Below are 12,484 nucleotides of genomic sequence, written 5' to 3' on the forward strand. Positions count from 1 at the left end.
ATAAGTGTTCTTATACATATATACATACATATATATATATTTATTTATTGCTATTTATATATATAATTTTTTGGATGCAGAGGAATTGTCACAGGGATATATACAACAAATTCTCCAGAGGCCTGTCGCTACATTGCCCATGACAGCAAGACTGATATCATGGTTGTGGAAAATCAGAAACAGCTGGACAAGATAATGCAGGTACAAGGTGGCTGAATGATTACTGAAAAGCCACAATTTTTCATTTCTCAATGCTGTGTTGGTACCAACTACCATGTACACTCCCTGTATCATGAAACCTTTCTTTGTGAAGTGTGTGTTGTTACTCAGAGATCTGGTATCTGGTGTCAGAGCTCATGGGTGGCTCTGACCCTCTGCAGTGTCTGTGGCTCCAGCAGAGAACTCACTGCATGTTTCACTGCAGGTTTACCTGAAAAAAACCCACATTTTGATCCCATATTTTTACTGTCACCACCTGATTCTGTTTGGAAAAACACAGTCCACCTGAATGGAAGAGATTATGGTGATGCGGATTTGTAAAGGTCTGTCATTTAAGTATTAAGGATGTCAGTGTTCAGAATTTTCTCTTTCCAAGGTACCATCTTTTCCTGCTTGTAATATCAGCCATTAAGGCTCTTGAGTTTACTGCACTTTGGTTACCATGAGAAAGAGCTTAGTGAGAAAGCAAGATCCTCCTAAGTGAATGGTCTCAATTTTGACAGAACTCTTGGGTAGCTGTGTCTGCCTTTCAGCAACAGTGCCAAATGGAAAGACCAATCTGATGGCAAGGTGACTTGGGAGAGGAGCACAGGCAGCTCTTGAGAAGGGCTTGTCTGTCTGTCAGATGTTGAGGGAAGCCTGTGGATTTATCAAACTTGCACCAAATGGCACCGTTTGCTGAAGCAGGAGGGCCTTCCATGATGGAGCTCTCTCCCAAGACCCCATACCTGCAAGAGAGAAAATATGCAGGGTTTTTTTCAAATGTATTTAATATAAGTTGTTCATTAATTACTTTGTATTTTGTAGTTGTGTTTTATATGCAATATGGAGGAAGAGAGATTTTTGTAAGTATTCTATAAAAGTACACAGTCAGATAAGCCTTCCTGCACTGTCATTGGCACAATACCAGGCTATGCTGTTGTGAACACAGGGAGAAGAATCCAAGTGGAACAACTCAAGGGGTTTGGTTCATACACATTATGTAGAAAAAGAGAGCTCTGGCCAGCACTGCTTTATCCATCAGAGGGTTTTTTTGAAACTTTTTTTCTGGAACCCAAGACTGAAATAATAACATCTCAATTGCTATCCTTCTAATAATATGTATATACTGGCTACCATCAAGCCACTGCTTTTGTATTGGCAAAATTCAGTTCAAAATGTGATTAATTGAAAGGTGTCTGTGAGGCCTGGGGTCTCACAGAATTCAGTGAAGTCAATGCTTCCTATAGGCCATGCAAAGCACACAAAGAGCTGCTGAAAGCAGCAGCCACTGGTGTCTGCCTCTAAGCCTGCAGCTTTATATTTTTATTTATCCTTACAATGTGCAAACAGCTTCCTTTGATTTTTTTCCTTAAGGAAGTAGAACTTTTTTTAGCACTTGAACATCACTTTTTGCTGTGGGAGTAATAAATAACTTTGTTTTAAAAAATGCAACAGATCTGGAATCGATTGCCCCACTTGAAGGCCGTGGTGCTTTATAAGGACTCCATTGCAGAGAGACATCCAAATTTGTACACGGTGAGTGAATACTAGAACAGAGGCATAACCAAATAATGCATGGGGTTACACCCATGTATTACAGTTAATACATGGGCTATTATTTATTTGATACATTTTTACTGTGATTATCTGCTGTTTAGAATGCATTGCTGTGCTCCAGCAAACACATTCAAAAGCTTTGTCAGCTTTTTCTGTTCAATTTACCTTTGATACTTCACATTTAAGAAAAGAGTTACCTTGCTTTACTGTCTATCTCATGTCTTCTTAATTTTTAACTTGACTGGGTCATTAGAACGCCTGTAGGTTTTAGGTGGGAATGTGTACTCTCAAATGGTTAGAAAAAGAGTTGCTCCCTGGTGCCTGTGAATTCGGTAATTTTTTAAAAAATCCAGTATTTTAACTGGACTACGGATCAGATTTTAGGCTGGAAAACTTCAGCTGTTGAAAAAATATATTGAAGAGAAATATAATGTATTCAGTATATAAAAATATAATGAACATTGAACAGCATAGAAATATTTTAATACTTGCAATTTTGATAATAAGATTAGAAAAAAGTCTTCCGTGCCTTTTTTTAATGTCTTGCATATAACTTAATAATAAACTGTTATTGTTCCAATACTATACACACTGATATAGAGCATGCCTTGCATCTTGTACAATAAAAATGTTAATACAAAGATGATCTTACTATTTAAAAAGACTTGGTGCTAGCATTTAATTCTTGAACAACTTGCTCTTATTGAAATTTAAATGTATAAGAATTGCTGTATTTTTAAATACTTGTTCAGTGTTCAGGTGTCATGTTGGACATTTTCTCAAATGAGCAGAGTAGCTGTGAGTGTCTGACAGGTGCCACAGTTTATGTCATCTAAAGGAAAATTGAGAGCTCAGATCACCAGAGGCAGAAATGATTGTTGCTGAGGTGTGATGCAGAGCAAACCCCCAGCCCACGCGGTGTTGGATGATTTGTGCCGTGTGATGAGCGGCGGCAGGGGCAGAGCTGGCTGAGCAGTGCGTGTTTCCAGAAGGCAAATGCAGAGTCAGGAGTGTGGTGTGACTGTTTCTGTACCTTCCACACATGCTGGAATGCCAACACCATCTGTTGCAGGTGCTGTTCAGTAAACAAAGCCTGTGCAACAGATTCTCAGTGATCAGTGCATTCCACTGTGAGAATGCAGTATGGTCAGGAGAGCAGGAACAACTGCTCAGTGACATACAAACAATTACGTCCTTCACACCACCAGGCTTTCCAGGAGCTTGTGAAATTGATGCAGCCACATCTGTGGGGAAGCAATAGAATGTGACAAATCTCTGACTTGCTACAGAGCTGTACAGTGCCTCTCTTTTCAGAGATGTGGTTTGTTGGAAGAAAGTAGAAAACTGATGAATAATTCTTGGGACAGCCTTGCCACCCAAGAAAAGGCAGTTAAGGTGCCACAGACGCTGACTATTGTAATCTTAGTAGCCCAGGGCAATGCCAGATGTCTGAAAGAAGAAATTAACTACCCTCAGGCAGAGACTCTCCTTTTTTAGCTCTTTTTTCTCATCATCCCCATTACTGCTTTGTGGCCCTAGATATAGCTCCAACAAATTGCTGAAAAATTAAGGTGCTGCACCTTGCATTTAAATATTACACTTCTGTAGCACAGTATGAATCACATGATTGCAATGGGAAACTGACCATTTGGTTATCAATTTTCTTTAAAAATTCTGTGATACTCTAGTTTCCAATTAGCATTGCAAGCAATGTTACACTTACCACCACATCGGGGTGTGCAACAGAAGTATTGGGGAGCAACCCATGTAATACAGAGGAGCAGGTTCAGGATTCTTCTAGGCCAATTTGTGTGGCACAGAAGTCCTGTGTCATAAAAGTTTTATCTCACTCTAGAATGAGTCAAATTTGAATGGAAGTTGTGACCAGCATATGCTGTTTCCTATAAAAGAGCACATAATTTGGGCAAACATTCACACATATAGATAATGATGCTTTTGCAAAGAAGCTTTCATTCAATTGCTTTATAGTTATATTTACATAGTGTACAATGAATGATAGATGGGCTGTCACAAGTGTACTCTTAAAAATGATGCATCCAGATTCCTGTAAATAATACTCAAATCTAAATTCTTACAGTGTGAGAATGTAATAGAGTTTTAGCCTCTGTGACTTATCCATAGTATCCACATTGGAGGAGGAACAGTATTACTGTTCCTTCTGAGACATTAAAAAGATTCACGACAGCACAATTTTAGATAGTCTGTTTGCAATTCACACATTAAGCTCTATTATAGACTCACCAAATTTCTTCCATAGCCAAGGTCTGGGGAAACTTGCCTTGGACATGTGTTCAGAACAAGGCACTGAAATGTTCTAACATTTCTGAGACAGGAAAGATGCAGTGCCGTGTCAATTTGTAGGAAGCCATTTGGTGTCCTGTATTTTCTGTTCCATGTTCTAGATGGAAGAGTTTCTGGAGCTGGGAGATGATGTCTCTGACAGTACTTTGGATGACATTATTGACTCCCAAAAGCCGAATCAGTGCTGTGTTTTGATCTACACCTCCGGAACAACTGGGAAGCCAAAAGGAGCCATGCTGAGTCATGACAACGTAGGTACTTTAGGCTCCTGTAGCAGAGGAACAGCAAAGTGTGGGGATATTTATTCCTGTGATTTGAGATGGCTGCTACATCCTAGAGCCCTGAAGTGCCTTTTGCTTTTACAGCGTGGATAGAGTACTGCAAAGCAAAGGGCAGTCAGCTGTTTCTGGTAAAGTGCAAACAAGGTAAAGAATGAAACTCCATTCAAACAGCCCTTCACAAAGTTGAACAGTTCTTTATGAATATGAAATTTTTATTCACTGTATTTCTTGTGAGATCTAATGCATGAATTCATAAATATAGTTCACATATTGCCATAAAGTCTCTCAAGTGAATGTCGTAGGTCACCGTGAAATGAGCAAATCATGCACATCAGCCAGCTACTATCAAAACAGCCTGGTGGACTGCTTTTGCAGATTTTTTTAAAACTGGGGGTGGATATGTGGATTTTTACTTTGGTGTCTTTTGTTCTTGGACTTATGTGCAGGTTTCTGTGTCTGTCACTGGAGGATAATACAGCTCCAGTGCTCAGTGCTGGTGCTGACAGTAACTCTACCTGTGTTGTTGCAAACAGAAAATTTCCAGTTATAGACAAAAGCAGAGTTGTTTGCTAAAAGGACTTTCCACAGAGGTTTGCTTGGAAAGATATGTGTTTGTTGTCTGAGCAGGAGTTGAAGGTGGTAGGAAGCCCTTCTGAATACGTAGAGAATCTGTTCAAAGGGATGGTCTAAGTTGAGGCCTCACCCCTTAAAGCAGAAATTATTGCAGACATGAGCAATGTGGAAACAGCAATTCACCCAAATGTAGGGAATTAGTGCTCTAGTACCTGAAAGCAGAACATAATGAACTTGGGACACACAAAGACTGATTTGATGTTACAAATCTATGTTCTTTTATATCAAAGGAGTCTGGTGTCATTTCCATGCCAGCTGCCAAACTATTCTTGGCTGCTGATCACAAACAGGCTATTTTTATGTTGACAAACAGTGGAAAGCATGCCATGCCTGTAGCTTTGCTGCTGCCTTCTTTAGTCAGAGATGTTTGCCACTGTTCATGTGCAAAAGCAGTGCTGAATCAGTCCTGCATGACCCTCACAGATCTGCTGTGAGTGTGCCTGTGTACCGTGAAGCTTGAAGTAGAAGCAATGAATACAGACACATCTTAAAGACATCCTGTTCTTCCTACTGTGTGAGTCTCCCATAGCTGCTTGTCCAGTGCTGCCACCTAAACTTGGATGGCCTGGCCTGGCAGCACACTGCTCCTTAAAACCCTCTCTTGAGAATCTCTGTTTCCTTAGGCCAAGCCTACACTTGTACCTTCTAATTTTTTAACAAAGGAATGTGCTGTGATAACAGGAATACATGTTGTTTATGTCTGTACTCTGCCATCTTGAATACTCTCATTTCTGTATCCTGCACTACCCAGTTTAGACTTGTCTGAGAAAGAGCTGTTTCTTTTTGTTGCTTGGCATTTTCTCATTTGGTTTTTTGGAGGGTGTTGTTTGTTTTGGTTGTTGTTTTTGTGCACATATATCTTCTCCATTGTCTCTCATACTATCACATGTATTTATGTGTCTTCCATATGCTATGTTCTGATGATGAAGATAGGCATATTTAGCATACTTGAACTGCATCTTCTGAGATAAAGTGGGAAATAGGAAGAAAGAGGTGGAAACATCATCCGGGTTCACTAAGTAGTCAAGCAACACAACTTCAAAACTCTTCATGTATGTGCTGCCTCTCATGAGAGGGGTGGGTGTGTATGTGTCACTTGGGAACCAGTGCAGTGAATATCCCAGAGGCTTCCAGAGGAATAGAGTACAGCTGCTATCTTCCTCCTGAGTGCTTAGCCAGGGGATGAGCAGTACCAGGCAATGAGCTTGTGGCTGATTCTAAATTGTCCTTTGAGCTCACTGATCACTGAGTATTTATTGTTCCTTTTCTAACTTGCAGATACAGCACTGGTGGAAGGTACCAGTTTAATAGAAAGCCTGCAAAGATGGAGAGGTGGAAAGGAAGGGACAGGTCAATTTGTTTCTCATCCCTCCAGCCCATGGCTGCCTGGCTGAATGTGTCACTAGGACATGAGGAGCTGCTGGTGTTCACAGCCCAGTCAGGCAGCACAAATGCTATATTTACTGATGTTATCTGCTCTTCTGTATTGCTGCAAAGGTAATCTGGCTTTTGGCAGTGTCCCCAGGGAACTGACAGACTGGTGTGTGGTCAATACTGCAATGGCTATCTGTGAGCACAGATTTTTCACAGTTTCATTAGCATAGCAAGAGGATAACAAGTTTGTGTGAAGAGGAAGAAAGGAGAAAAACCCAAACCAAAATCGTGACCATATCTAATGTGTTGTATTATTTATTTAAACAGATAACTTGGACATCAGCCCATTGCAGCAAAGCAGGAGGTATGCAACCTGCAGAGGTCCAGCAGGAGTCTATAGTCAGTTATCTCCCACTCAGCCACATAGCTGCACAGATCTATGACCTGTGGACTGGAATCAAATGGGGAGAGCAAGTTTACTTTGCTGAGCCAGATGCTCTAAAGGTACCTTGTCTTATCTAATTAAGATTGCACTTCTTGCTCTTAGAAAACATCCCAAGGAGAGAATATGATATTTGAAAAGTTGCAGAAGATGAAGATTGAGAGTCCATTGTTGTAAAAGTTATGGAAAAATAAAGCTCATTGTATTTGTGACCCAGTGCTCTAGATTCTAATTAAAATATATAATCCATAAGGTTCTTTTAAGGCAAAAGAAGTATAAGCAGTTTTTGGAGAAAAGGGATGCTGGAGGAACTAACCATGTGTGGTTTTCTCCTTGTATATGTACCTCCCCCAGTGTGTCAGACTGACAGATATTAGTGCATATGGGTGACTGAAGTGAGCTCAGCCAGCCCTTTTTTATGTTCTACATATTTAGTGATGTTCTACAAAATGAAACGTTCAAGTTTTACTTCACCAAAACTCATTCTCTCTGCTGTGTGCCTTTTGTTGAAATTATTTCATTATTGTCACAGGGCAGCTTGATCAACACACTAAAAGAAGCACAGCCAACATCTCACATGGGAGTTCCCCGAGTATGGGAGAAAATCATGGAGAAGTTGAAGGATGCTTCTGCTCAGTCAGGATTTATGAAGAAGAAAATGCTTTCCTGGGCTATGTCACTTAGCTTAGAGAGGAACCTGAATGGCTCAAACAGGTGTGTAGTAGGAGTGAGATTTCCAGCAACCTGAAAGTAGCAATTTCCTTGTAATGAATCATGAAGCCTCAGTGAGACTCTTTGTATAAGTGGGTAAAATCTGGCTTGGCAACACAGCAAATATGGTGCAGGGGGGAGGGTGTAGTTATCAATTGTTATTGATAGGAATTGTTTTACAATGAAGTGGGGGCAATTTCTAATGCAGAATGGGATTCCAAAATACCATTCCATGATATTCCTTTGCTCCTTTATCATTCCGTTTCTCAGATAGATCTTGCAAATGTCAGATTTCAATGGTGTAGGTTCTCAGAGACACATTTAACTGATAAAAAATCAGGTATACAAGAGCTGTGTTGTATAAAATATGTTTTTATAGATTCTTTATGTATTTGTTGAATTCAGATACCTAAAGAGTTGGAGGTAGGAAAGCTCCAAAGGTAGGAGAAACACCAAATAAATGAAAGAAGGATGAATGTGTCACCTTACTTATGTTCTAACTTCTGTCAACACCCAAAACCAAATTACAAATACATGTCCAAACAAAATCTGTGCCTGATTGTGTTTTGAAAACTTCCTAGGTTGCTCTGACTTACTTGTGTATTTTGTACTCAGCAGTGATCTAAAGCAGCTCTGGACAAGATTAGCAGACTACTTAGTGCTTGCAAAAATCCGTAGTGCACTGGGGCTCTCTTCCTGTCAGAAGCACTTTTCTGGTGCTGCTCCTCTCAATACAGAAACACTGTATTTCTTCTTGGGTCTGAACATCACCCTGTATGAGGCCTATGGGATGAGTGAGACCACAGGCCCACATTGCCTGTCTGGGCCTTACATTTACAGGCAGCACAGGTAATTTTGCTTTTATTACTATTTTTTAAATATGATCTGTTTCATTTTATCTATGAAAAAAGTGTTTATTAAGGTCAGCAAAGATACTGCAGCTTATTTTATTTTCCAAGTGCATTGCCACTCTGTTGTGACTTTGGAGTCAGAATAATTTCCAGGTCAGAATTTGAGCAGGTTGACTCCATAGGAGCACACTGTGCCAGGAGCACTGAAACTGTTGCAGTATTATAGCCAAACACAGTGACTACATCTGACATAAACCCTAGCCCTTGCCCAAGGGAGGAATGCAAGACCTCAAAACCAAAAATGCTTTTATGCCTGCAGATACAGGGGGGGAAAGCAGCAAGCACAGGCCAAGACAGACTGCCAGAAAGTGCTCAGACACCCTGACAAATCTGCCCTTATGAAGGAGTATTCCCTGGCTGTTGGACAGTTACAGCATGGTGATAATTGCAGTCACGGATACTTTGACAGTTTGGGGGATTTGGCACGTTGGCCAGCTTATCAGTATTATGTTTGATGTTTCTGTGATCCTTGTGGGGTTTTTCTGCTCTTCTCTGGTAGCTGTGGTAAACCAGCACCTGGATGCAGAGTGAAACTGGTGGACAAAGATACAGAAGGCAATGGAGAAATCTGTTTCTGGGGAAGGACTGTTTTCATGGGTTATTTAAATATGGAAGACAGAACAAAAGAAGCCTTTGATGAGGAGGGGTGGCTGCATTCTGGAGATTTAGGAAAGCTAGACAAGGATGGCTTTCTCTATGTCACTGGAAGAATTAAAGGTAATAGGCAAAATCTTGCTCTCTGTTTATGGTAAATGTTCAGCACTATTCAGTCATCTCTCAGTTGTAGTCCATCTAATGAAGTCTTTCCTCTAATACTGGCAGCATTGCCCTAACAGGAAGATAAAATAAAATTTCCTATGAGAAAACCACAGTGTGCTCTGTGTTAAGGGAAGGTTTCCCTCTAGTCTTTAGTAGGTGGAGATGATTCAGTTCCTACAACCAGGCTTTTCATCTCCCACTCCTTTACTCAGTATTAATTACAATTAGCAATATAAACTACTAACACAGGTTTAATGTGTCGTGTTTGATTTGAATGATATCATTAAGCTGTCCAGTCTCCCTCTGAATCTTGCCAGTGTCTTAATTGCACATTAGAATGTTTAGGGGGGAAGGAGAGGCACCCTCTGCTACAGAGAAATTGGTGCTGCAGGTCAGAGGTTGGTTCCTCTGGTGTCTTAGGTTAAGTGATTGCAGAGACCAGAGCTGAAGCTGGAGAGCAGAAGGGAAAGCTCCAGCTGAAGCAATGCACTACAGGACACTGGCTGAAGGCTCATGAGACTGACACTAGTCACTTGCTGACTTGGAGGCTTTCTTCATGATACCTATTCAGACAGTGGGATTGGTCACAGGCAAGATGTAACTGAGGAGGATTTAAGAATTGAGTAAATATATCTTAGAACTTCAGATTAATCACTAGGGAGATAACACAGATGAGTGAATTCATCACAGGTGGCATCATGTCCTGCTAGGAATCAGGACTGAAGTTGATAGTATTAATAGCTTGCACCAAATGCAGCTGTCTTTATTTTAACTTTTCTTGTCTGATTCATTTTCCTTTATCACAGCAGTAACAACCCCTTGTCTCAATTAATAACATTTGTGTTTCTCTTATATCTATCTGGATTGCTGAACTAATAGCAGTTACTCTAAATGACAGGATAGGTAGACAATCTGAGATAAAATAACCATATGTCCACTTTCATTGAAGTTTTAAATCCAAGTCCAAATAAGGACAATGAAAAACTAAGGGCCAGAAAGACTGGCAGAGGATCTGAGACAAAGACAAGACTATTACAAAAGGAGGGTGGAATGAAAGGAAAAGTTAGACTTATAAAAGTGTGTCTCTGTTATTTGTTGAAGCATGTTCTGAACTGCTGCAAAGACAATTATTTGAGCACAATATAACAAAAGCAAAGGATTGCAATTTACTTAGAGAATACTCAAGTTTGTAATAATTTAATGGAATATATATATTACACTTCAGAACAAATGTTGCTTTTATCAAGCCTACCTCCAGTAGTAACTTATTTTTGTCTGACCCCTCTTGGTGGATTCAAGAATTGGTTTTAATCGCCATAACAATCAACTTGCTTTTTGGTGAGACAGCAATAATAGAATAGTGGGTGAATCCTATGCTAATTTGGAAGAGATGATCTCTCAAAGAAAAATTCCAGTTATGTAACAGTCCCTTGAGAATAAGCTGTTACTGGATAATGTATAAAATATCTGGAGCAAATATACTGAGGGACAGCTGAGAACTTGAACACACTTGAACACTTTGAAAAATAGTAGCATTTTTGTTTTGAAGATAATTAATAGGATTTGTGGTATTTGAAAAATATTATCTTGGAAAAAAGATCTTGTATTTTTTATGTCAGAATAAGAAGAGCAGTTTGAGCCAGACATCAGCCTGATCTCTGGAGTTTATTTGAATGCAACTAATAGCCTTTCTTTTTTTACCTAGATTTAATTATTACAGCTGGAGGTGAAAACGTGCCTCCAATTCCAATTGAAGATGCTGTTAAAAAAGAACTTCCAATTGTTAGTAATGCTATGGTGATTGGAGATAAGAAGAAGTTTTTGTCAATGTTCCTGACCTTAAAGGTAAACCAGTTTTAATAATGCCTTCAGTGAAGTTATACACCTGCACCTAACAAAAGAATAATAATTTTGAACCATTTGTAAAAAGACCTAAAATTAGATAGGAAGATATTAGCGGGGGGAAAAATATGTAGCAACTACAGACAAATCCTGCTGGGTCTAAACCTAGGGTTACCTGGTCTGCTAAACATCCACATATTTACTGCTGTTTCTCCTACATGTACAATAAGAGCTATTTTCTATTTAAATGAAAATTTTTATATAAGAAATGCTGGAGGATTGAGAAGTCTTTGTAACAGAACACAACAATAGCTTTTATGCTTACACATGAGCAAAACCAACAAATGTTTCTGTTACAGGCAAACTCAGAAACCTTCCAACAGAAACATTTCTCTACAATTTGTTATTTTTATAACACAAGAATGATGACCATAGAACAAAATTATCAATAGCCTTGCTGTGGTATAAACTTCAATTAAGAAATCACTGTTTTCCTGAAACATTTGCAGTTCAGTTCTGTGAACATACCTAGTGAATGCCACTTAGCTGTTTTGAAGTTGTTTACCTCTATGACTGATACTCTCTATCTTCAGGTACAATAGAAATACTAATTTAAGAAGTCTAGGAACACTTCTATCTCAAGCTGTTTACATTACACCATAATAATTCCATTGAACATGAGCTAAATGTTTCCCTTTAACAATGGAGTCATTTGGAAAATATGGCAGAAATTCAAGGTCAGAGATGGACTCTGTGGCCTAATTCATTCACACGTTTTAAGTCTGTTCGTGACATCTGCATATAAGCCGAAAATATTTGCATTTGGTAGCCAAGTGGAAAGTAAAGCCCTTTATGATCTGTAGGTGTTTCTGCTTTTTAAGGCTTACAGAATGTTTGTGTGTTTATCGTGAGCCTTCTTCCCAAGGGGGAGGGCCTGGTCAGAGAATCTGTTAATGCCTTTTAAGAGTGAATGTTTCATGATTCACTTCATTTGGTATTTTAGAGTGTGCTGGACCCAGATACATCTGATCCTACTGACATTCTCACAGAGCAAGCCAGAGACTTCTGCCAGAGGAGTGGCAGTAAAGCCACCAAAGTGTCCGAGATTGTAGCTACGAGAGACGAGGCAATCTACAGAGCCATCCAGGAGGGAATCAACAGAGTCAACAGCACTGCTACCAACAGGGTTCACTGCATTCAGAAATGGATCGTCCTGCCAAGAGATTTTTCCATTTCTGGGGGAGAACTAGGTAAGACTTTCTGTTTTATCTTGAGGTACACAAAGCTAAGAGGCTGCTAATCTAAGAATATTCAGTACAGGAGGAAAAAATGGTTATGCAGTGTGTGGTAACAAATACAAAAATTGGAGTTTTTGCTGTGCACACATTTATGAATCTGTGCTCATTTGCATGTAGAGCTCTTAAATTTCAGATTGTTTGGGGTAATTAAGC

At 39.6% G+C, this 12,484-nt stretch overlaps 1 protein-coding gene across 3 annotated transcripts in view; it reads left to right on the plus strand.

The window, feature by feature from the left end:
• The window catches only part of ACSBG1 (acyl-CoA synthetase bubblegum family member 1), a 33,134-nt gene that overhangs the window by 18,775 nt on the left and 1,875 nt on the right, over positions 1-12,484 (plus strand). For 2 of the 3 annotated variants that reach the window (XM_030955185.1, XM_030955188.1), the window contains exons 5-13: positions 81-201; positions 1,657-1,737; positions 4,182-4,331; positions 6,696-6,872; positions 7,343-7,524; positions 8,137-8,370; positions 8,932-9,149; positions 10,897-11,036; positions 12,037-12,283. In XM_030955185.1, the coding sequence (XP_030811045.1) occupies positions 81-201; positions 1,657-1,737; positions 4,182-4,331; positions 6,696-6,872; positions 7,343-7,524; positions 8,137-8,370; positions 8,932-9,149; positions 10,897-11,036; positions 12,037-12,283 (1,550 nt within the window). The remainder of the gene's footprint in view (positions 1-80; positions 202-1,656; positions 1,738-4,181; positions 4,332-6,695; positions 6,873-7,342; positions 7,525-8,136; positions 8,371-8,931; positions 9,150-10,896; positions 11,037-12,036; positions 12,284-12,484) is intronic. The other variant, XM_030955186.1, reaches the window with a different exon arrangement.

The sequence above is a fragment of the Camarhynchus parvulus genome, chromosome 10, assembly GCF_901933205.1.
Source record: "Camarhynchus parvulus chromosome 10, STF_HiC, whole genome shotgun sequence".
NCBI classification, from domain to species: domain Eukaryota; kingdom Metazoa; phylum Chordata; class Aves; order Passeriformes; family Thraupidae; genus Camarhynchus; species Camarhynchus parvulus.